Source organism: Coptis chinensis, chromosome 4, assembly GCF_015680905.1.
Source record: "Coptis chinensis isolate HL-2020 chromosome 4, ASM1568090v1, whole genome shotgun sequence".
NCBI lineage: Eukaryota > Viridiplantae > Streptophyta > Magnoliopsida > Ranunculales > Ranunculaceae > Coptis > Coptis chinensis.
Genome location: NC_141459.1, coordinates 102,639,447 through 102,662,367, shown reverse-complemented (window position 1 = coordinate 102,662,367; position 22,921 = coordinate 102,639,447). Strand labels below are relative to the sequence as shown.

At 35.8% G+C, this 22,921-nt stretch overlaps 1 protein-coding gene across 14 annotated transcripts; it reads right to left on the bottom strand.

The window, feature by feature from the left end:
• Positions 1-16,795: 16,795 nt before the first annotated feature.
• LOC147506433 (putative receptor-like protein kinase At1g80640) lies at positions 16,796-20,933 on the bottom strand. Of its 14 annotated transcripts, none has more exons than XM_086558584.1 (7): positions 20,750-20,933; positions 20,611-20,674; positions 20,409-20,517; positions 19,710-19,814; positions 19,192-19,316; positions 17,778-18,823; positions 16,796-17,185 (listed from the first exon to the last, which is right to left on the bottom strand). In XM_086558584.1, the coding sequence occupies exons 2-5, from the start codon at positions 20,634-20,636 to the stop codon at positions 19,299-19,301; spliced, it is 258 nt and encodes an 85-aa protein (XP_086414710.1). In that variant the 5' UTR covers positions 20,637-20,674; positions 20,750-20,933; the 3' UTR covers positions 16,796-17,185; positions 17,778-18,823; positions 19,192-19,298. The 14 variants fall into 14 exon arrangements, 10 of the variants coding, with proteins under 10 accessions (XP_086414710.1, XP_086414712.1, XP_086414715.1 ...); XM_086558586.1 differs by having other exon boundaries at positions 17,778-17,898; XM_086558589.1 differs by having other exon boundaries at positions 19,741-19,814.
• Positions 20,934-22,921: the final 1,988 nt, after the last annotated feature.

Genomic DNA, 22,921 nt, shown 5'->3' with positions numbered 1-22,921 from the left:
TTGGACTTGAAATCTGTCTTGTTACTGCTTTTAATAGAAGCAAAGCTTTGTTAATTCTTTTTTATTACCTTTTGTCAATAGGCACAAATATGGATAAAAATTGGATGAGTATGCCGCATAGGCCTGAATATGTACAAGGTCTTAGAGATTTTATTGCAGTTGCCAAAAATCATTTAGACAAGAAAAGCCGATGTTGATGTCCGTGCAAGAAGTGCAATAATAGGTACTACTTGCACATCGATGAAGTAAATGATCATTTATTTACTTCAGGTATTGACAAAGATTATACTCAATGGGTTCATCATGGTGAATCTTTTGAAGTAATGAGTGATGATGATGATGACGATGATGATAGTTTGGGTGGTGAAGGTGGACTCTATCATGGGGTAGAGGAGATGCTCGCAGATTTAAAACCAATTCATTTGGGTATTTCATCGCCGGAAGTGTAGCATTCAGAACTATTTATTGATCATAATACAAGATATATCAATCCAAAATCATTTGATAAACTCTTGTTTGAAGCCCGTCAGCCTCTGTATCCGGGTTGTGAAAACTTTAGTACGTTGGATTTTCTCGTGAAGTTGTTTCATCTAAAGATATTTCATCTAAAGATAATTAATCGCTAGAGCAATAAATCATTTGAGATGGTTCTCAAGTTGATTAAGGCTGCATTACCAGCTTGTGAAACACTCCCGAAGTCCCATTATGAGGCCAAGGAATTATTGCGGGACTTGGGACTTGGTTATGTATCCATACATGCATGCATGTATCATTGTATTCTCTTTTGGAAGGAAGACAAAGATCTTGAAAGTTGTCGGGTTTGTGGTGAACCGAGGTACAAAATTAATCAAGGGAAGGGTAAAAAAGTACCACAAAAAGTCTTGAGACACTTTCCACTTAAGCCTAGACTCCAGAGGTTGTTTATGTCGAGAATGACTGCTGAAGACATGAGATGGCATAAAGAAAAACGAGTTCGGGAGGACAATGTACTAAGGCATCCTACAGATTCAAAAGTCTGGGAAGATTTTGATAAGGAGCATCCGGCGTTTGCTAGTGATCCTCGCAATGTTCAACTTGGCCTTGCAAGTGATGGGTTTAACCCTTTTGGAGACATGAGCAATGCCTACAGTATGTGGCCAGTAATGCTTATACCGTACACTATGCCACCTTGGAAATGTATGAAAGAGTCATTCATTTTCATGTCTCTTCTTATACCTGGACATACAACACCTGGAAATGAAATTGATGTCTATTTACAGCCGTTAATAGAAGAACTGATTGATTTGTGGGAAAATAGGGTGGAGACATATGATGCCGTGACGAAGCAGATGTTTGTAATGCGTGCAGCAGTGTTATGGACTATAAATGACTTTCCAACATACGGGAACTTGTCTGGTTAGTCTAAAAAAGGTAAAATGGCTTGTCCGAATTGTAACAAGGATACATTTTTCTTGTATTTGAAGAACGGACAGAAGCAGTGTTACATGCACCATAGTCGGTTTTTGCAGCCAAGGCATCATTTAAGAAAACGTCTTAAGCAATTACCTGGTGGAATTAGTGGGAACAAGTCTGAACCCAAGAAGTTAACTGGGGAAGATGTATGCGTACAACATGAGCATGTTGAAGAACCAATATTTGGAAAAAAATCCAAATAACAAGAAGAGAAAGCGGAATCAGATTGAATATAATTGGACAAAGAAGAGTATATTTTTTTTCTTTTACCATATTGGAGAACCATTGAGCTGCGTCACAACCTTGATGTCATGCACATTGAAAAGAACATTTGTGGGAGTGTTTTGGCAACATTATTACATCTAGAGAAAACAAAGGATACGACAAAAGCTTGAATGGGTTTGGCACTATTGGGTATTAGGCCAGCATTACATTTGATTCCAAGAGGTAATAAGTTTGTTATGCCCCTACTTGTTATACGATGTCACTTGCTGAGAGAAAGAGTTTCTGTGAATGGTTGAAAACAGTAAAGTTTCCTGATGGCTATGCATCAAATATCTCTCGATGTGTTAATGTCAAAGACAGCAAAGTATATGGAATGAAGAGTCATGATTGCCACATACTTTTACAGCAAATTCTCCCAGTTGCACTACGTGGTTTCTTGGCTAGTGATGTATCAATTGCATTAATTGAGTTGGGTTTGTTTTTCCGAGAGTTATGTTGCAAGACATTAAAATTGGAAATACTGGAGAAATTAGAAAAAGACATTACTGTGATACTTTGTAAGCTTGAGTTAATATTTCCACCAGCATTCTTTGATGTCATGGTCCACCTAGCAGTCCACTTGCCTCATGAAGCGATACTTGGCGGACCTGTGCACTATCGTTGGATGTATCCAATTGAAAGGTGATGTTTGTTTGCTAGAACTTAATTTTTTAAATATTTTTGTTAATTACTTGGAATTCACTAATCCTACAATCTTAAAACAAGTTTTTGAAAACGCTTAAGCAGTATGTTCGTAATAGAGCACACCCGGAAGGTTCAATTGCTGAAGCCTATATTGACTCTGAATGTCTAACGTTCTGTTCGATGTATCTTCAAGATATCGAAACACGTTTTAATCATGAAGAATGGAATTATGATGGTGATCGTGCGAAACAACGCAACGGGTTGCAAGTTTTCACACAAAATGTTCAACCATTAGGAGCTCCTAAGATTATTGAGCTGAGTTCACAAGGGTTCAATAAGGCTCGATACTATGTGTTGAATAATTCAGGAGAAATATCTTCACATTTTGAGTAAGTGCGCAACTTAGTATGATGTCATATTTATTATTTACATACATTTATGGAACTATATGTGTTAAATGCGCAGTCAGCACATGATTGAGCTTAAAAGAGAAAGCCCGCACGATTTAGAAGAAAGGAAATAGCAACACTTCACAGAGTGGTTTAAAAAGCGCGTAAGCGATAGGTTAATTATTCAAGTAGTTCTTTACTTGATTTTGATAATTTTCTATTTACATTGTTTTTTTTTATTGATTAGATGCAAGTATTGCGTAGAATGAAATCTCCTGGTGCAACTGATGAACTGTATTTATTAGCATGCGGGCCCGATCCTCGCGTGACTCGGTATAGTGGTTGCATTGTTAACGACATTATGTTTCATAGTAAGGACCGTGAGGTAATTCTACGAACTCAAAATAGTGGTGTGGTTGTAAACGGAGAGCACTTGTCAAAAGAAATGGACTTTTATGGTGTCTTAATAGATGTTCTAGAGTTAGAATATCTATTTGGAAAACGAGTTTTTTTTCAAGTGTGACTGGTGGGATGTTGGAAACAAAAAGATAGGTATACATACAGATGGAAATTTCACTAGTGTTAATGTCTCAAAGAAGTGGTATAGGGAGGACCCTTTTCTATTGGCGACCCAAGCAAGTCAGGTTTTCTATCTGGAAGATACCAAATTGCGTGGTACTTGGCAAGTTGTCCATAAGGTAACTCATCGAAACGTGTATGATGTTTTAGAGAAAGATGAAGTGAATGATGTAGAGCATGATGATGAGGCATATCAACAAGAGGAGCAACTTTGAGTGGATTAAATCCGAAATGAAGATGTTGCACTTGTACAACTGAATAGGGAGAATGTGGACCCTGATGAAGTTGATGCGAATATGGTAAATCAAGATGTCATGGTTGTGGACGACGTCCTCATTAATGACGATGATGAGGATGAAGAAGATAATACATTACTAGACTATTATACTGAAGAAGAGATTGTTTCTAGTGATAATGATACAGACATTGATTAAAAGTTCATGTAAAAATATTATTCTTGACAACTAGTTGCTATTGCCTTTGAATGTGTTTACAATGGACAAGTAGGAGTTCTTTTAATTTCACTTTTCGAGTAATTGTGGTTTTACATAACTAAAAATTAGGAACGATTATGTAATACATTATTTATTAATAGTGAATTCAGTCTTTATCCCTTAAATGTCTCCCTTTGAAACCTAAGTTTAACTAGGGAATTCCTTTAATGGTGTTCATCATCCCTTACAGGTAACACAATTCCTTCTTCTCTAGATATTCTTTGTGGTTGGACACCTAATTAAAATATTTTGATGATTTCATTTGTACAAATGGTATACTTTTGTTGTTTAGAAGTATTAACACCTCATGTTTCTTATATAGTTATGGTATCTGGACCTGGTCGTCGACGTGCATATGCTAGTGTTCAGGCTCAATCCACTTAGGATGGTTCTTGTAATGGCGATAAACTCATTCATTCTTATGTCTTTTTTTTTTTTTTCTTACATATATTATTTTAGATTCCTAACTAACTATTTTTATGCATTTTAAATAGCTTCCTGCAGGGAAAAAAAAAAAAAAAAGTTTGAGGGAAGGCAAAAAATAAATTTCTCACAAAACACATCAAGCGAGGGGGTGGGAAACCAATAATAGAGATTCCTTTTGGGACAACGAGGCCTATAGGCGATTGGAACTGTGTTCTGGGAACTGTTCTTATTTCAAGTATGGAACTATTTCATTGCGTCAAGTATATGGGTATGTGGTGGTATGCTGCTTTGGAAACATCTTTATTTAGGGGTTCTGTATGTGCATTGTGAGGTTATGGATAGTGGGACATGAGCTACTTAACCTGCTATGGGTTTTATATGTCGTAGTTATACTGTGTTTTGGGAATTGTTCTTATTTCAAGTATGGAATTGATTCATTGCGTCAAGTATATGGGTATGTGGTGGTACGCTGCTTTGGAAACATCTTTATTTACAGTGTTTTAGGAAGCAAAGGAGAAAGAAGTTTATTTCTGTATAAAGAGTGAGCACTCGCATCGTGTGTGTGTGTGTGTGTGACTGTTTGCTCTTAATCCGTGGGTATGTGTGTGTGTGGTGCAGCTAAGGGGAGGTTCAGCAAGGGGGAAGGTGATTGAGTGCACTGGAGGTGTGTGGAGAGTTAATACAGTACTATGGAATATCATGCATACCCAATTTCATTAAAGGACCGGAACACCAATTATTGTGTACTCTTCATAATATTTATATTGGATTTTGCCGCCTTGAATATTGATATTTATTTTACGGAGTTTTGAGTTTGAGTTACCATTTCATTGCATGTGAAGTAAATGTAGCCATATATTTGTTGGTATATGTCCGAATAACTTGTTAATGGGGTACTTTTTCTTTTTCTTTTTCCAAGTTCAGGAGTGAGCAGTTTAGGAATGGAAAGAGCTATTGGTGGGTCTATATATATGGTAGAAACTTAGTCTTTCTTTTGTTGGTGAATTGGACAAATAAATTTTGTCGACTTGGGGTAGAAGCATAGATGTAGGATGTAGGATATTTCCTTTTCATGCTTATTGGTTTAAGAATGGATTATATCACTCTTATTTTGCTTTGTAGAAGAGATGATCTCAATATATGACATTTGGATATTGTTGGTTAAAGTTTATGCTTCTTTGCATTTTTCTTTTTGGTTAAAAGTGTAGTAAAAATGCAGGTACATGAAACCTATATGATTGAGCAAAAGCAGGAAATAAAAATAGCAAATTCGGAAAGATCCATAAAAATTGTAAAAACTTTTGGCAGTTTTCTAGACTGTCACAGAAGACCAGCTCTTACCGACGACAAAAAACGTAGGAAATAATAATTTATAGCGATGTTAAAAAAACGTAGCCAAAACTAGATTTAATTTTAAAACATCATACCATTTACTACAATTACCAACGTCGTTGGTATATCATCTTTGGCTACATACACAAAAAGTGGCTTAAAGTCAACCACTAGCGACGATTACAAATGTCATAAAACAATCATAAGAGACGAAATTGTAGACTTTATGTGACAATTAAAATCGTCGCTATTGCTATAAGTAAAGCAACGTTTCACATAACGTCACCACAGAATAACTTTTTGCCACGTTTCTAAATGCAAACGGGAACTAGTGTTTGCAACGATATGTTTCGTTCTAGCGACACTTTATAACGTGCCTAAAGGTGTGCCTGTAGCGACAATCATATATCGTCGGTATAGATCATTTGCGACTATATCATTTGTCACGTTTGCGTGACGGTCAATAAATCGTCGCAACTGATTATTAGCGACGTTTTATTATGTTTTTGCAACGGGTTTTTTCTCCACTAAAAATCTTATCGATCTGTTGTAGCGAGGGTTTCAGCTCTTTGTTCTTCTATTTTATATTACTTTTTGTTAATGTTGAGATGATACCCTCAAAGTGATGAAAAACTCAAACTATTGATTTCTTCAACTATAAATTTCCAGGTCAAATGAGATGGATCCTGTTGACTTTAAAGTTGAGGAATTTGTGGCCAGCAAAGACCTTAAACTGTTTTTATGAAGAGTTGTTGTCTAGCAATTGAGGGTATGTAACGCTAAGAAATACTTGGCATGCCATCAGTACTCAAAATTTCATGGCAATTCACTTGCTGTGGTGACTAGAAAACCTGTTGTAAGTATTTATCAAAACTTACAAAAAATTCAAAATTTAAACAAAAGCTCACTTTGAGAAGTAGGACATCCTATATTATGAAGCTGATGACATCAAATTCTACAATAGGACTTGGTGGATCCCCTGGGAAGAGATGCAACTACTAGAAGAAGGGTATTCTTTGCAATAGTGGCACTTCTGCAAGAGTATGGAATGAGTATCCTTGGCCGGCCAACGATTTGTTATACAAGTTACATACTTTCTTATCCATTAACTTCGGATAAATAAGTTATCAGTTCCTATGGTTGTGTTATTGAGAATCTATTTTTAGTGCTGAATTTAGGTTTAATGTAGTGTTGATTTTCTCCCATATCAAGTCTGTGCTTGGTATTGCACATCTCCAAAGAGAGATACGTATGTACCCTAATAAATAAAGACTCTGAATTTCTAAAGTAGTTTGTAGTTTGTAATAGAGTAACGAGAAATATGTAGCAAGCCTGAACGTGTTGATTTGGAAATGGGATTTGTGTAGAACTATGGACGGTTATTTAGTTTCAAATGGTCATATTGAATAATAGATTTAGGTGTTTTTTCTGTCAATGTGTTGATAAAGGTTGAAGGTTGAACATTAGGAGGCCAACACATTGTTAACATGTTAAATAGGTATTATAGTCTATGGAGGTTGGTCAGTTTACTTGAGGGAAGAGGCATTCTCATTTACTTTCTTTCACATTGATTAATCTAAACCATTTAGTACTCACCTACTATTTTTTTGAAATGCATAGCACAGTCATGCATGGCGTGTTGGAGCTGAATATAACATAATGACTATTGAAGGAGATGGTAAAGTTTAGACTTGCTTATTTGTTGTATGGTTATAGACATGCTCACCATGCTATTTTAATTTGTTCATCAATCTAATCTTCCAGTGGAACATGTATTGTCAATTATCAATAAAAGAAAATAAACAAGAGGACCAGTTATCGCCTACTACATAGAATACAATGATATAAATGCCTGCGAAGCAACGTCCTCTAAGACAACAAAGGATAACAATTAATATTCTAAGCTCTAAGTGAAGATATAAACATCATGCATGTCTACACGTTTATGGTTATACTCTAACGACACTCACAGTCTATTTTTTCCCATGCAAAGCCGCACTTAAGGTACAATAGACTTCCATAAATAAAGGAGATATGTGCCTGACATCTAATGATCTAAATCCATAGGTCTCATATGGTGGATAACTTTCGTCTGATTATCATCATAACAGGTCTCATATGGTGGATAACTTTCGTCTGATTATCATCATAACAGTTTTCCCCCTACTTAACTGTGTTTCTATATATATATATATATATAGCCAACACATTGTTAACATGTTAAATAGGTATTATAGTCTATGGAGGTTGGTCAGTTTACTTGAGGGAAGAGACATTCTCATTTACTTTCTTTCACATTGATTAATCTAAACCATTTAGTACTCACCTACTATTTTTTTGAAATGCATAGCACAGTCATGCATGGCGTGTTGGAGCTGAATATAACATAATGACTATTGAAGGAGATGGTAAAGTTTAGACTTGCTTATTTGTTGTATGGTTATAGACATGCTCACCATGCTATTTTAATTTGTTCATCAATCTAATCTTCCAGTGGAACATGTATTGTCAATTATCAATAAAAGAAAATAAACAAGAGGACCAGTTATCGCCTACTACATAGAATACAATGATATAAATGCCTGCGAAGCAACGTCCTCTAAGACAACAAAGGATAACAATTAATATTCTAAGCTCTAAGTGAAGATATAAACATCATGCATGTCTACACGTTTATGGTTATACTCTAACGACACTCATAGTCTATTTTTTCCCATGCAAAGCCGCACTTAAGGTACAATAGACTTCCATAAATAAAGGAGATATGTGCCTTGACATCTAATGATCTAAATCCATAGGTCTCATATGGTGGATAACTTTCGTCAGATTATCATCATAACAGTTTTCCCCCTACTTAACTGTGTTTTTCTATATATATATATATATATATATAGTGTATAGTGTATAGTTTTTCTATAATATTCTAAATATTCTATATATATTAGTTCTTACTTTATTGGTCGTGTATAGTTTTGCTTGGAATTGACCTATCTCAATGCTTGATTCTTGAGAGAATATTATAGTGGATGTAGGGGTACTCTTTAAATAATATTCATTTTCTTCTCATTGTTTACGAAGGCAGTCATTGTTTAGGATTTCTTGGATTGAATTTCTATTAATTCGTGGAAATGTAGCCGGAACAATAGGGTTAACGTTATCTCATGTAGGTCTGCTATTTGTTTCTTCCAAATCATATAGGAGATCGTATGATATGGAAACATGAGTCCAGAGGAAATTGGTTACGGCAAGCGCATATGAGTTGTAACGCCGTGTGGAAATAAAAAGTAAGTTCCGAGCTTTCATGATTAACACGGAAAAGGTGCCAGCTATGGAGATGGATGGGTTACCTATTCAACTTCCAATATGGCATTAACAAGGTAAAGCACACAATTGACAAGGGTAAGGCGTTCAGGTCCTCCATATAAAGGATCATTGTTGCTGAGGTGTGAAACTTGAGTGGAGACTTGAAAGGACAGAAATAATTTTGTCTCAATAGCAAGAGCTTTAGCTCAAAGGTGTGTAGAAACTCCTTTTCTAGGTCAACTGTTATGGATTACGATATGTTCAATAACGATGGTGACCACTTATATATCTCCGGACCAGAAAAATTAACTTAAAAACAAAAATGGACCAAGGCATGTTATTGATATACTAGGCAAAAGGCCAAACAAAATTTATAGACTATTGCTAAAAACAAGGCCCAAAATAATCAGACACGAATTACACATGGCCTTAAATTAATACACGAATTACACAAATTACACATGGCTATCATTTTGCTCTTGGATTCGAGCTTACACTGCCTCATCATGGTGAGTTTACTGTTAAGAAACTTCACTTGGGATACGTGGCAAAACGTTTTGGGCTAAAAGACCAGCCGTCTTTGGTTGGGGGATCGTTTCAAACACAATTCAAGAAGAGAAAGAAGGAGCAGAAGCAACGAGGACTGACAAAAAGTAAAAAATCATTAGGAAAACCTGAACGCGGATAATATCAGGTATTGATCATTGCTTATATTAATTAAGTGGTACGGCGACAAAACCGGTCCACCATTACACCCTTACAGGCAGACACATGAACGGATTTTATTTGCAGAGATCAGAATTTTCCATGGCCTGGCAACTTGCAATCGTTGGGTTGCCTGGTATATACTGAGGAGTGTTCTTCTTTTGTTTGCTAGAACTTATGATGAATTAAGAGATAGGATGGTAGAAAATTGATAGAAGGTTTATAGAGGAACCTTTTACCTCAGTACAACTCAAGAGTTGAACAATTAAGACATGTGATAAGTCACGTCTTATTCCATATTCACTACACCTTATATAGGTGTTTGATTACAACGGACTCTATCAAGAGAATAGGAAAGAGTTACAACTACTTACTCAACCTACTTGCTACTATCTCCTACTATCAAGGAGAAGACTAGTTCTTTCCTACTTATTAACAACTAAACCCAGACTTATTCAATTAGCACGTAACAATTCCTCCCCCCTTAAAAAAGGGCCTTGTCCCCAAGGCCATGTTCTTGAAATTGGACCTTCATCAATTCCAGATCCTCCCATGTTGCTTCTGCTGGTGATAACCCTTGCCAATGAATAAGAACTTGCTCTTTCCTTTTTCGTAGTCGACGATCAAGAATGGCTTGAGGCCTTGGATACATCGATTCATCGTCATCTCTTGTAATGGGCAACTCAGTTTGAACTTGAATCTTGTCACCAACCTGTTTCTTCAACAAAGAGACATGAAATACTGGATGAATGCGAGAACCCTTTGGCAAATCCAGTTTATAGGCTACGACACCTATTTTCTTAAGAACTTGAAATGGCCCATAAAACTTAGGAGATAACTTAAAGTTTTTTCTCATCAAAAGAGATGTTTGACGATAAGGTTGAAGCCTCAAATAAACCCAATCTCCTTCTGTGAATTCTCTGTCTGTATGGTGGCGATCATATATCTTCTTCATTCTTGATTGAGCTTCCTTAATATTGGTCGTTAAGTCTTTAAGAATCTGATCACGGTCCATCAATTCTTTTTCCACAGCTTCAACTTTAGCTAAACCCGGAATATAGGACAACAAGATAGGAGGTGGCCGACCATAAACAACTTGAAAAGGAGTTGTTTTAATAGCTGAATGCCAACTGGTGTTGTAGCAATATTCAGCCCATGCTAACCATTTAAACCAGTCCTTAGGCTCGCGGTGAAACAACGCAAATACATCTCCACAGTGCGATTTACAACTTCACTTTGACCGTCGGTTTGAGGATGTTAAGCTGAGCTGTAGTTGAAGTTGGTACCGTTCACTTTGAATAACTCTGACCAAAAAATGCTTGTGAAAGTCGGATCTCGATCACAGACAATTGTCTTTGGCATGCTATGCAATCGAAAGATATTATCAAAGAAGACTTTCGCTACCCCAACGGCTGTGTAAGGGTGTGATAATGGAATGAAATGTGCATATTTAGAGAGCCTATCGACAATCACAAAAATTGTAGTTTTGCCCTTGGATATAGGAAGACCATCAATAAAGTCCATAGAAATATCTTCCCATACCCTGCTAGGAATTGGAAGTGGTTGTAACAAACCCGAAGGCGCCAGATGTTCGGATTTATGCCTTTGACACATATCAAAAGCAGCAACAAATTCGCGAATTCGTCTTCGCATTCCTGTCCAATAGAAGTTTTCTCTGATTCTTTGAAGAGTTTTCTGATAGCCTTCATGAGTGCTATTATGAAATTGGCCCATAATAGCTTTGATTAGAGAAGAACCTTCTGCTAGATAAATTCTTTCCTTGAAAAAAATTACTCCGTCCTTGAACTGCCATGGTCCTACTGCTTCACCATCATTTATACGCTGAATCACACGTTGCAAGTCTGGATTGTGTTGCACCTCTTCCTTGATAGCCTCCACCCAATAAGGAATCGGCTGGCTAATGATTGCAAGCTCCCCCTTTTCATGTTCAATGTGCAGGATGGATTCTTTCCTTGAAAGAACGTCGGCACAATGTTCTCCTTTTACCCTTTTGTACTCAATAACAAAGTCAAATCCCATCAACTTATAGAGCCACCTTTGTTGTGCTGTAGTAGTAATTTTTGATTCCACAAGTACTTCAAACTGTGATGATCAGTCCAAGACCAAAATTGCCGCCCTAGTAAGTACGGACGCCATTTTTGCACGGCCAACACTAAGGCTAGCATCTCCTTTTCATAAGTGGACAGCAACAAGTTCCTTCCCCGTAATGCATGACTGTAAAAAGCGATAGGCTTTTCTTGCATTAGGACAGCTCCCACACCCGAGCCACTAGCATCACATTCAACAGTAAATTGCTTTGAGAAATCAGGTAAAGCTAATACGGAAGCTTTCGTCATAGCTTCTTTCAACTGCTCAAATGATCTTTCAGCTTCATGTGTCCAAACAAATGAATCCTTCTTCAACATTTTAGTGAGTGGAGCAGCTGAAGCTTTGGATAAAATTTCGGTAATAGCCTGTCAACCCCAAGAAACCTCTCAATGCTTTCAGTGTTTTCGGTTTGGGCCAGCTTATCATCACTTCAATTTTGTCGGGATCAACAACAACACCGGTGCGAAATTACATGGCCAAGGTATTGCACCTTGTTTTGGCCAAACCGACATTTTTCTTGCTTAAGATACAATTGATTAGATTCTAAAATAGAAAAGACAATTTCTAAATGATGAATATGTTCAAATTCATGTTTTGTTGTAAATGAGAATGTCATCAAAGAAAAACCGTAACAAACTTTCTTAGATAATCTTTGAATACCTCGTTCATAAAAACGAAAAGATGAAGGTGCATTGGTGAGACCGAAAGGCATGACCAAGAATTCATAGTGACCATGATGTGTTCGAAAGCCGTTTTCTCTGTCGCGGAGGATGGACACGAATTTGATAATAATCGAACGAAGATCTAACTTTGTAAAGAATTTTTGCGCCATTCGGTTCGTCCAACACTCATCGATCAATCGGAATTGGAAACTTGTCCTTGATTGTAATACTATTCAAAGCTCGGTAATCAACACACAGTCGCCATGAACCGTCATGTTTCTTCACTAAGATAACAGGAGAAGAATAAGGACTATTGCTTGGTCGAATCACACCAGAAGATAACAGTTCTGCCACCATCTTTTCGATTTTAGTTTTCTGAAAATGAGGATAGCGATATGGCTTCACCAAGACTGGTCCTTGACTGGGCAACAATGGAATTTTGTGATCCTGCAGACGTCGAGGAGGAAGGCTAGTAGGTGCTACCAACACCCCTTTATATCGATGTAGAAGCTTCACCACTTGTGAGGGTACACAAGAATTAATAGCATTTGTTTGAGACACCCTTAAGGAATACAAGTGTAGCATGTCTCTCCCTCTTTCCTCACGGCTTGTATAAATTGAAGGTTACCAACAACTTTGTTTTCTGGAACAGATAAGCCCTGTAGTGCCACTTCCTTACCTTCTACCTTAAACTTCATTCTAAGTTTAGAGAAATCCCATTCAATAGGTCCTAGAGTACTTAACCACTGAGTACCTAAGACAACATCATAACCTTCCAAAGGAATCACATAAAAATCAACAAATATCGAAACACCCAGAGATTCAGTTGAGTGTGAGCACACTTACCCGAACTACTCAACCTTTCACCTGAAGCTACCATCACTTCGAGTTTGGTAGATGAAGTTGGTTGCAATGCCGCTTTTTTGCCATTCGTGCACACACAAAATTTGTGTACTTCCTGAATCGATGAGAACCGTGGATCGGTTTGTGTCCCAACCTTCCCTAACTCGCATTGTATCAGCACGAAGTTCCCGCGAATCGCATGTAATGATATTTCGGAGGTGGATCATCAAGTTCCCCATCCATTTCCATTTCCACATCATCATCGCTATCGTATTGGCCCACCTGAATTGAGAACAATTTCTTGCAGCGATGACCGGGAACAAATTTCTTCAAAAGTAAAGCAAAGCCCCTTTCTTCTCCTATCATTCATTTCCTTAACAAATAACCTTTTAATTGGTGTTGCGGATGAATTAGTGGTGACAAGATCGCGAACTTCGTGAGCTGACTTTTGAAGTTGCTTTGGAGGCGGCTTTTGGTGAGAGATATCTCTGGCTTCATAAAGGCGAGCCAACCCAATAGCTATAGAGAGAGTGGAGGGTCTGTTGGCTTGTACATCAGTTCAAATAGAATCCCGTAAACCACTAACAAAGCAACTCACCTGTCGTTCTTGTGGTAAAGAGCCTGCCTTGGCTAGTAGTCTCTCAAAACTTGCTTGATACTCTTGTACAGTTCCTATTTGCTGCAACTTGGTAAGTTGTCCAAAGAAATCCATAAACTTGTTTGGAGAATATCAAGAATCGATTCCTTCCTTAAAGTCTTCCCAAGAGACATTACCCATCTCTTCTTGCAACAACTGGTACCATACTTAGGCATCACCCTCAAGATGGAATGAGGCTAAGGGAACACGATCAACAAGTGGCGTATGATGAAGTTCAAAGAATTTTCCCACCCCCTGCACAAACCAAACTGTTGGATCTCCTTCTCCATTGAAGCGAGGAAAATCAATCTTCACTTGTTTTGGCACAATGGAACTGCTTTGAAGTGGTGTCTTTGAACCACGCTCCAACATTTTATCTCCACCATTTTGAATTTTGTTAGCGGAAGTTTCAAAGATCATCGGTGTTGGAGTGAGCTAGTGCTATTTGTTGTACTTGAGTGTGGAGTTTCTCTAACAAATCGCTGATAGACTTCATTTCATGCTTTCCATGCTCTCCACTCTTGTCTCCATTCCAAGGCTCGATACCAAGCTGGTATATACTTGAGGAGTGTTCCTCTTTGTTTGCTAGAACCTATGATGAATTAAGAGATAGGATGGTAGAAAATTGATAGAAGGCTTATAGAGGAACCTTTTACCTCAGTACAACTCAAGAGTTGAACAATTAAGATATGTGATAAGTCATGTCTTAGTCCATATTCACTACACCTTATATAGGTGTTTGATTACAACGGACTCTACCAAGAGAATAGGAAAGAGTTACAACTACTTACTCAACCTACTTGCTACTATCTCCTACTATCCAGGAGAAGACTAGTTCTTTCCTACTTATTAGCAACTAAACCCAGACTTATTCAATTAGCACGTAACATTGCCATTACCATTTAGTGTAGAAATTGTCAGGCCTTCCATTTTCAGAACACCTAAACCTAGAATCCATAAACCGACAATCTCTTGATTCATACAAAGGATATTTTTCATCCCAAACCCAACTCCCATTAAACAAACCACACCTTTCATCACCTTTACCAAGAAATGTTTTTAATTGCCTTGAATTTCCATGTTATATATTGTAAGATTGTTGAGGTACAATGATTTAGCAATGCCACAAGAATTCACTCATAGCATGACATCTTTAGGTAATATTGAATGGAAGATTGTCGTGCAAAACCATTAACCCAACACATCTCTTACAATCAATGGTGTTAGCATCTCAATATAAAACATCAAATAGAAAAACTTAATTAATTATAACTATTCCAGACCCTGCTTGCTAGGAGAGGAATGACTTGAGTAGATTTATGCATTTAGGTTTAGATAGAGAAAGCTCAACTACTTTATTTTATATAATAGATATCAGCAATGCAGATCGAAGAGATGCTTGCGTTTGCTCAGTCAGAGTAGTTGGAAATATTTGCAATCCTCAGCAACAACCTTTTCTTCTACAAAAGTTGTTATCTACAAAGATAGGTTATAGATTGCTACTATCTATAGAACTATTGCAATTGTGTACATGCCAGTTGTTGTTTTGTGACAAGATAGGTTTTTCTCTCGTCGTCAATCTTTTTGTATTTTTTTTGGCTAAATTATATTTCAATATTAAATTGCTAGATTATTATCCTAGTTTTTGTGCGTACTCAATTAGTTTATAAATGGAAGAATTGAAGTTTGACGAGTTACCATTACCGACATTGTTCGAGCAGTCGCAAAAGATACATGCCATGGTTGCTATTACTTATAGTTGGTTTATCTCAATTTCGTACTATGAATCTCATGTAGGTGAGCATAGTTTGTTTTTACTATGTTGATGTCCTTGATTTGATTTGTGTGCAGATTAAGTAAATTGAAATTACTAAACCTATGCCTATTAATACTTTGAAGTGTTGCTATTTCTTTTTAATTGAATTTAATCAATCGGGTATTGTTTTTGGATATTGATTTGGAATTCAGTATTTTAATCTGGAAATTCCTCTTAAGTCTTAAAATTACAGTCACAAAGTTTCTTGGAACACGGCTCAAAACAATGAAAAGATTAAGAAAATATCTATGTTGTGCGCTTTGCATGTTAACTAAGATTACATCCTAGACTATGTTCTTGCTTAGCCAAGATTGTCGGCCTCCTTTGGGATTTGGGTGTCTAATATTACATTTGCAAGCTATTCTTGATAGTGTGAATGAAAGAAGGTTAAAAATATAGGAAAACAAAGATGATCGTTCAATTTGTCAAACTTGGTTTCCGTTTAGACTCCCTGCATAATGGACCTGCCAATATGTATTTGTTTGTCTAATTAGCAGATTCTTGGTTTAAGTTATGAACAACACTGATTGCTATTACGACCATGGTAACAAGTAGTCGAGTTACAGAATGTGGTCAAACAAAGATTACCGTTACCCATGGTCAATTATGGTAATGTGATATCAACTGTTGAAAGAGTTTGTGAGTTTGATTTTTGAAATCTATAGATATTCTCCTTTTGAGCACAAAGGTAATGAAGTCCCTGTTAGTTGAGAATGCAATATACCACTGATCTTCCTTCACGCTTATCACAATAGGACTTGCTTTGAATTCCGGTGGATACTACACAGATGATACATTATTCAGTGAAATGAATTAGGTTATATATGTGCTCTATTATTCTCCAAGTACAGTGCAAGTCAGACTGGTTGTATTTAGTAAACATGAGTGTCTCAATACTGGATCATATTTTAAGGACTAGCCGAAAATCAAAACATGATGCCCCTTCTAATACTTTTTAAGAAGTACTAGGTATTGACCGTGTCTTCCACACGGGATGGATGACATTTCGAAGTTTTTGGTCTCTAATTGTGAACTTTAAAATCCACATCTTTTTGTGCCAAGGAGAAAAATGTTTTATTGTGATTCTAGCATATGACTCTGCCGCTCCTAGTCAAATTCTTTATGAAGCAATTACCATATACTACACTATACCAACAATTCCAATCATTTAAACAAATGTATACAGACGCACATTCAGACAGTTCTATTGCCATTTCTAGACGCCATTCTATAGGTCAATATGTCTTCCAAACTGAAATATCCACATGAAAAATCAAATACAAAGAAACCTAAAGAACGTTACATCCAAAATCAACACCTCCATAACACCCTTAGGAGTGCATAATCATGATACAATCTTTTTGTAATGAAAATGTGTCCTTCCGAGATGCATGAAACAAAATATGTATCATGAAATGTGTGGATGAAGTGTCATCCTCCTGTCCTAAATTATTGAAAAGCTCCAACACAATCGCTATGCTCCCTTCAGTTGGCATAGCATGTGTTCTGCACCTATGTCAAGCAAGCTGCTACTCAAGATTACACTTAAATCAGTTACAATGGAAATTAGGTAGTCTTGAAGTAATGAAATCATTCAGCAAAACTGGCATACAAATTATAGAATTTTGCTCAATTTTGTACAACACATTGACAGCAAAAGCAAGAATATCACCGTATTTGTAAAAGAAATCACTTGACCAGGAGGTATATCCAAATTTCCAAACAGTGAAGTAGCTCACATAAAATATGGGTGTGTCAGGTATTCAACCGAAATTATTTCCAAGACATGGCAGTCCATGTAAGGTAGCTAAAATCAACACACATATAAGGAGGAACATAAAAGGAGGAAGGTACAAACCAACAAAATGTTGATTTCTAATTTCATAGTTGAGTGCCCAATATCACTTAAACAAAACTAAAATGCTCCTGCCATTGACCATCTATACAAACCACATGTTTTACAAACTAATTGTCTAGAAATGTAGAATTTTCCAGTGACCTAAATAAATGAAATTGTTGGGGAAAAAAAGGATAAAAAACAAATAAATAGTACAATATCTACAAAAAAATTTGACCACAAAACTTAACAAAATGCTAAGTATTCGCTATAGCTTGACATACCAACTCCCCCATTTATGGACTGGGACTTCCATAGGAACCATTTAAGATCATCAACAATGTCTTTTTTGCTTACAACTTCCAGCCACAACTATAAAGGTGTTTGACTGATGTCCCTTGAACCCTGAAAAGTTACATATGGAGAAACCAAAGACTAAAATCTGGCACCATTTCTAGAGTATTTCCCGACATAAAGAAAACTGAAATAAACATGGTTTTCTTGACCCTGGAAAGTGAGCATAATGTATAAAGCTATACCTTATATACAATGACTTACTCTTGCTCTTGAACACAAATACTTTAAATTCCTGAATCCATCGTGTGTGCTCGGGGTAAAAGCAGATAACTAATTTCTTAGAAGAGCATAATGAATGACTTATCAATAGGTTCATTCATTGGGATTATTAGCAGCATAATGCTTAATGATGACCACGTCTGTGACTCATGAGAATTGCCGGTTCACTATCACGGCTTGTGCACAAAAAAACATCCAACTCTAATATATATAACTTGAAAGGTAAAGAGCAAGGAATCCAAGTTCATCTTTCCTACATCATATACAAAGGGCTACCAAAAAGATGTCAATGAACTGAGTTGGTGGAATTCCTCATTTTACACATTAATCCAAAATATTCCACCCGCAAAATGGAGAATATGAAAGCCAAAACACACTACCAAATCGATTGCATTGCAAATAACTTAATTTCTACTAACAAATCCCCTGAGCTTCGGTTACAAACATAATCTCCATGGGGTTATGTGACTAATATCAGTGGTAGAAATCAAATTTGCTAAAGACGATAAAAAAAAATCCATATATTGTTGAAGATACAATGGAATAAGTCGAGGCATTGATATAGTATGTCTCAAGGATGTGTTATAGGGATTCGTTGCTTTAAAATACTTCATAAATGTATACAACCAATTGTTCCATTATTTTCATAGTAGTAACAAATCCTAATTTATCAACATAAAGTATTGCTTAGAAAAATACCCAAAAGAGACTTTACCTAGCTTGTTGCTCTGAAAAATGACCTTTACAAATGTCACTTGTAGCCAATTAGAATATGCAAAATAGGGGTAAACTGATCAGATGACATATGCAACTGTGATCAAAATAACTGCACAACATGTCTGGAATTGTAATATAGCTAAACCTTAGATTCAACTTCTTTGGAGCAATAATTGTTCTTATTTGAAATTAATAGAAAAGAATTACATCAATTAATATAAAAGGGTAGTCTCAAACCATAAACCTAACAAAATTCATGCAAATCCACAACAGATGTGGTAAACTTTTAATTCCAAAATGACTTGCGGAAAAATCTAACAAATTTAGCTTAACAAATGAACTAAATTTTGTTCGTCTCATAATTGTTGATCCATATATGATCCAAATTAAGCTTCAAAATGGTACCTTGAATGCATGTTGTGCTTTGGAACCAGCAAGTTCCAAAGTCCTCAACCACAAATTAAGACCTTTTGAATATAAAAGAGTCACTTTATTTCCATCCTTTCTTGTAGTCATTGCCAATCACAAACCTAAACAAATAAAAGGAAGTGGAACTGTGTAATTATATAACAGAATGGTTCAAGAAATGGTGTCAAAAGTGCATTGCAGATAACAACAACCACAAAAATAGCAAAACAACACAGAAAGTAAGACCTTATTAGGGAAATTAGTCCAAAATCAGCCCCAAACCTTGTGCCTTAAAGAAAAAATGGAATGGAAAACACAAAGCAATCTGTACTAAATATAGCCCATTGGAATTACTATCTACTTTAAACCAATTCCAGATGCAGGTACACTTCCTAAATGATTTTATAGTGCAACACTTTACACTTTGCATTTCTTTGTGGTGTATACAGAAAAACTAATAGAAATGTTAGTTGAGGAAAAAGAGAACTCCATATGTTAAATGGGTGAGTGATAACCTGTATTGGTGGAATGGAATAGAATGCCAACCTATAACAAATGGAATGTAACAGGAAATTGGGGGTGGCCTTGAAATCCAAATGAGCAAGTTCCAATAATCCATACTGAAACAAATATTTTGCAACACTTTAGACATCCCACATCAAATATTTTGCAACACTTTAGACATCCCACATGCAAACTGGACATCCATTCAAACATCTAATCCAAATCCAAGAGGTCAACAATATTATCTAAAATAAAAAAATCATATGTTCGACAACATCAATAAAATACCAAAACCTGACTGCAATTCCAAACACCCAAATTGAACACTCAAATAACATAAATACACACAAAATAAAATAACAATAATAAATTCAACATTACAAACTTTTTCAAAGCAAAATTGAGTTTGAAGATTATCAAACCAATTGTTTGTCATTTTCCAACTTGCGACACCATGGAAGCCAAAGAGTGATGTAGGAGAAAGAAACCTTTTTACCAACCGTTTTTGAAATTTGGTCATCTGATATTGCGGGAACATTTTTTTTTCTTTAGCCTACGACTACGACTCTAGATATTTCATGTTTCTTTTTATCTTAAACAACCAAGCCCATGCAAGATTTAATATCAGAAAATAAAGGTTCACAAAGAAAACAATGTATATATATTACATTCGACAAAGAAACAAAATAGTTAAAATCAGGTTCTTTTACCTTGGCATTGAAATTAGAATCCAGAAGAATATTGGAAGATTTTAGGTCTCTATGTATGACAGGAGGGTTGCAGTTCTCGTGAAGGTATTCTAATCCTCTAATCAACATCCTTTAACACAATTCATAAATATTAAAAGCAATCTGATTTACAAAGTAATATAAAAAAGGAACACTCTCACTATATTTCGATTGATAAACACACCTTGCTGCATCCAAGGCAATTTTCATATGGATCTCCCAAGTTAAAGTGGATTCATGAGAAGGTCCTACATGAAAAACACGGATGACATTTCCAATTTTTCTAATTTCAATTTAAAAGGCAATAAGATGAAAATTAATACCGTGCAATTGAGTTTCCAGATATCCATTCTACATCAATTTAGTAATGATATGATAAACCAAGGGAAAGAATATTTGGATGGCGAATTTTACTGAATAAGTCCACCTCATTCTGTAATTCCAGTTCAAAATTCAAAGAAAATTACATGAAGTAAATAATTAAGCATCAGGATAGATGCAAATGAGAAAAAAAAATAATTAAGTTAACCTCGATCCCGTTTCTACATCCTCGCCCACCACCATTCCTTTTCTTAACAAGAAGCAATAAAATTGTTATCAAAGGAAAGTGGCGGGTTTTGTTTTCTGTTATCGAAGAAAGTTGTTAGCAATAACATTTTCTTAACAACAAAGAAGAAATTCGATTTGCTAAGAACAAAAAGTAAAGAGAAGGCCAATGAAGTTTGGTAGGCATTCAATACATTTGCTAAAAGCCAAGTACTAAAAAAATTAGAAAATAACAATCTACTTACACATGCCTATATCCAAAAGCATTATTAAACAATTTCAATGGAAGTCTGGGCGTGATCAAGTCGGGATGGTATTTTCCCAAAAAAAATAAGTTGTGAAATCTCCAATGACATAGAAGATGAAATGGCGACGTTAAGTCGGTTTTCCAATATCATTTTCAGACTTTATAAAAGGACATTATTATTAAATCAGCAGCTTACACATAGATGATGAATATTCAATATATGAAAATAAGAAACTCTAGGAAAACTACCTCATTTGGCTAATGACCTTTATTGTGCATGTCCACCATGGTGCGATCGCCGGTGATATAACTTCTCCTTGTAAAAATATTTGATCGGGATGTGAAAGGTATTCCAATCTGGAGATATTTTCAATTCATCCATCTTTCTCAATCTGCATTACACTCTCCATTTCACCTACTTTGCAAGTAAGCCCGAAGAATCAGATTTAACATGACCAAGTCATATCTCTCGTTAATCCGGCTTCAAAATCCCTTTTGCGAAATACGCTTTGCCTCATGTAAAAGCCCATTTTGACAATAAGCTGAAATCATGATATTGTCGAATAGCCATCTGCAAATTATAGTTGTACCAAAACACAGCTTAACAAATGAAATTTCTTGCTCTACTTTCTTTTATTTATGTACTAACCGAGCAAAATCACCAAAATCTCTAAAATCACATTTACTACAATTTTGAAGGCACATAATAAGACCAATAAAAGTTTTTCAAGAGAAAATAAAATTCCATGCAAATTGCATCATAGTTCACTTTATAAACAAGTATGGACTACTAAATCATCTTCATTCATGTTTATCCCAAGATTTCGATGCTCTATGAGGTCGAGAGAAATACTTTTAAATAGGGGGTCCATCCACTTAAAACCCTTTCGAAAAGATCACTACCGGATGGGCTTATGGATGTTACCTGTTAATTCCATTGGGACCGTGAGTCCACAATTTGATTAGTTACACAACTTGGAAGGCGATGAATGGCCTCGAAATTAAAATGCACAAACATGTAGATTTAAGAACTTGAAGCAAAGAAATAGGGTGAAAAGAAGAAAATAAGAGAAAACAAAAAAAATGCTTAAATTCCATTATTAAGTGCACTTCAAAGATTTAGATACAAGAGTCTCTGGTATACATTAACCTTCACCCACAGATTTGGAATATCTATAAAATTCCATGAACTTGTTGATACAATTATACATGATAAAAGCTGAGTGTTTATAGAAGTAGCCATAAAGTAGATATGGACTACCAAGTAAAAATCCAAGTTAATTATATATAGTATATACAAATATATATGTGAACTTCTGGTAAAATTACAAAAAAAAAAAAAAAAAGAGTATATTTCAACCGTATACCCAACCGATTTTACATCTTTTGTGACCATTTCATTGAAAATTGATTTTGCTTCATTCACATGTCCCAAGACCATCCATCAACAAACAAGATGGCATCTATAAGAAAGTCGGTGTTTTTAGGTTTAAGTAGGACAACAAACTAAAAACAAAAAAATCGAGAGAAGAAAAGGGCATCATCCCTCTCGCATTTTTTCAAAATCGATATTTCCAAGGTACTCGGACCTTAAGCTATCGAGTAACCCTTAAAGCTATCATTAAGCAACTGAATGGAATTATTCTAGAAAAATATATAAACATTTGATTTTGAAATTCTAAACCATTCAAAACAAACATAA

Bases quoted from the DNA above. Each gene is read 5' to 3' on its own strand.
- LOC147506433 (XM_086558582.1), bottom strand. From the start codon at position 20,636: ATGAAAATTGCCTTGGATGCAGCAAG. The intron at 20,518-20,610 runs GTGTGTTTATCA...ATTGTGTTAAAG, and splicing joins ATTGCCTTGGATGCAGCAAG to GATGTTGATTAGAGGATTAG. The intron at 19,815-20,408 runs GTAAAAGAACCT...TATTTGTTTCAG, and splicing joins ATTCTAATTTCAATGCCAAG to TATGGATTATTGGAACTTGC.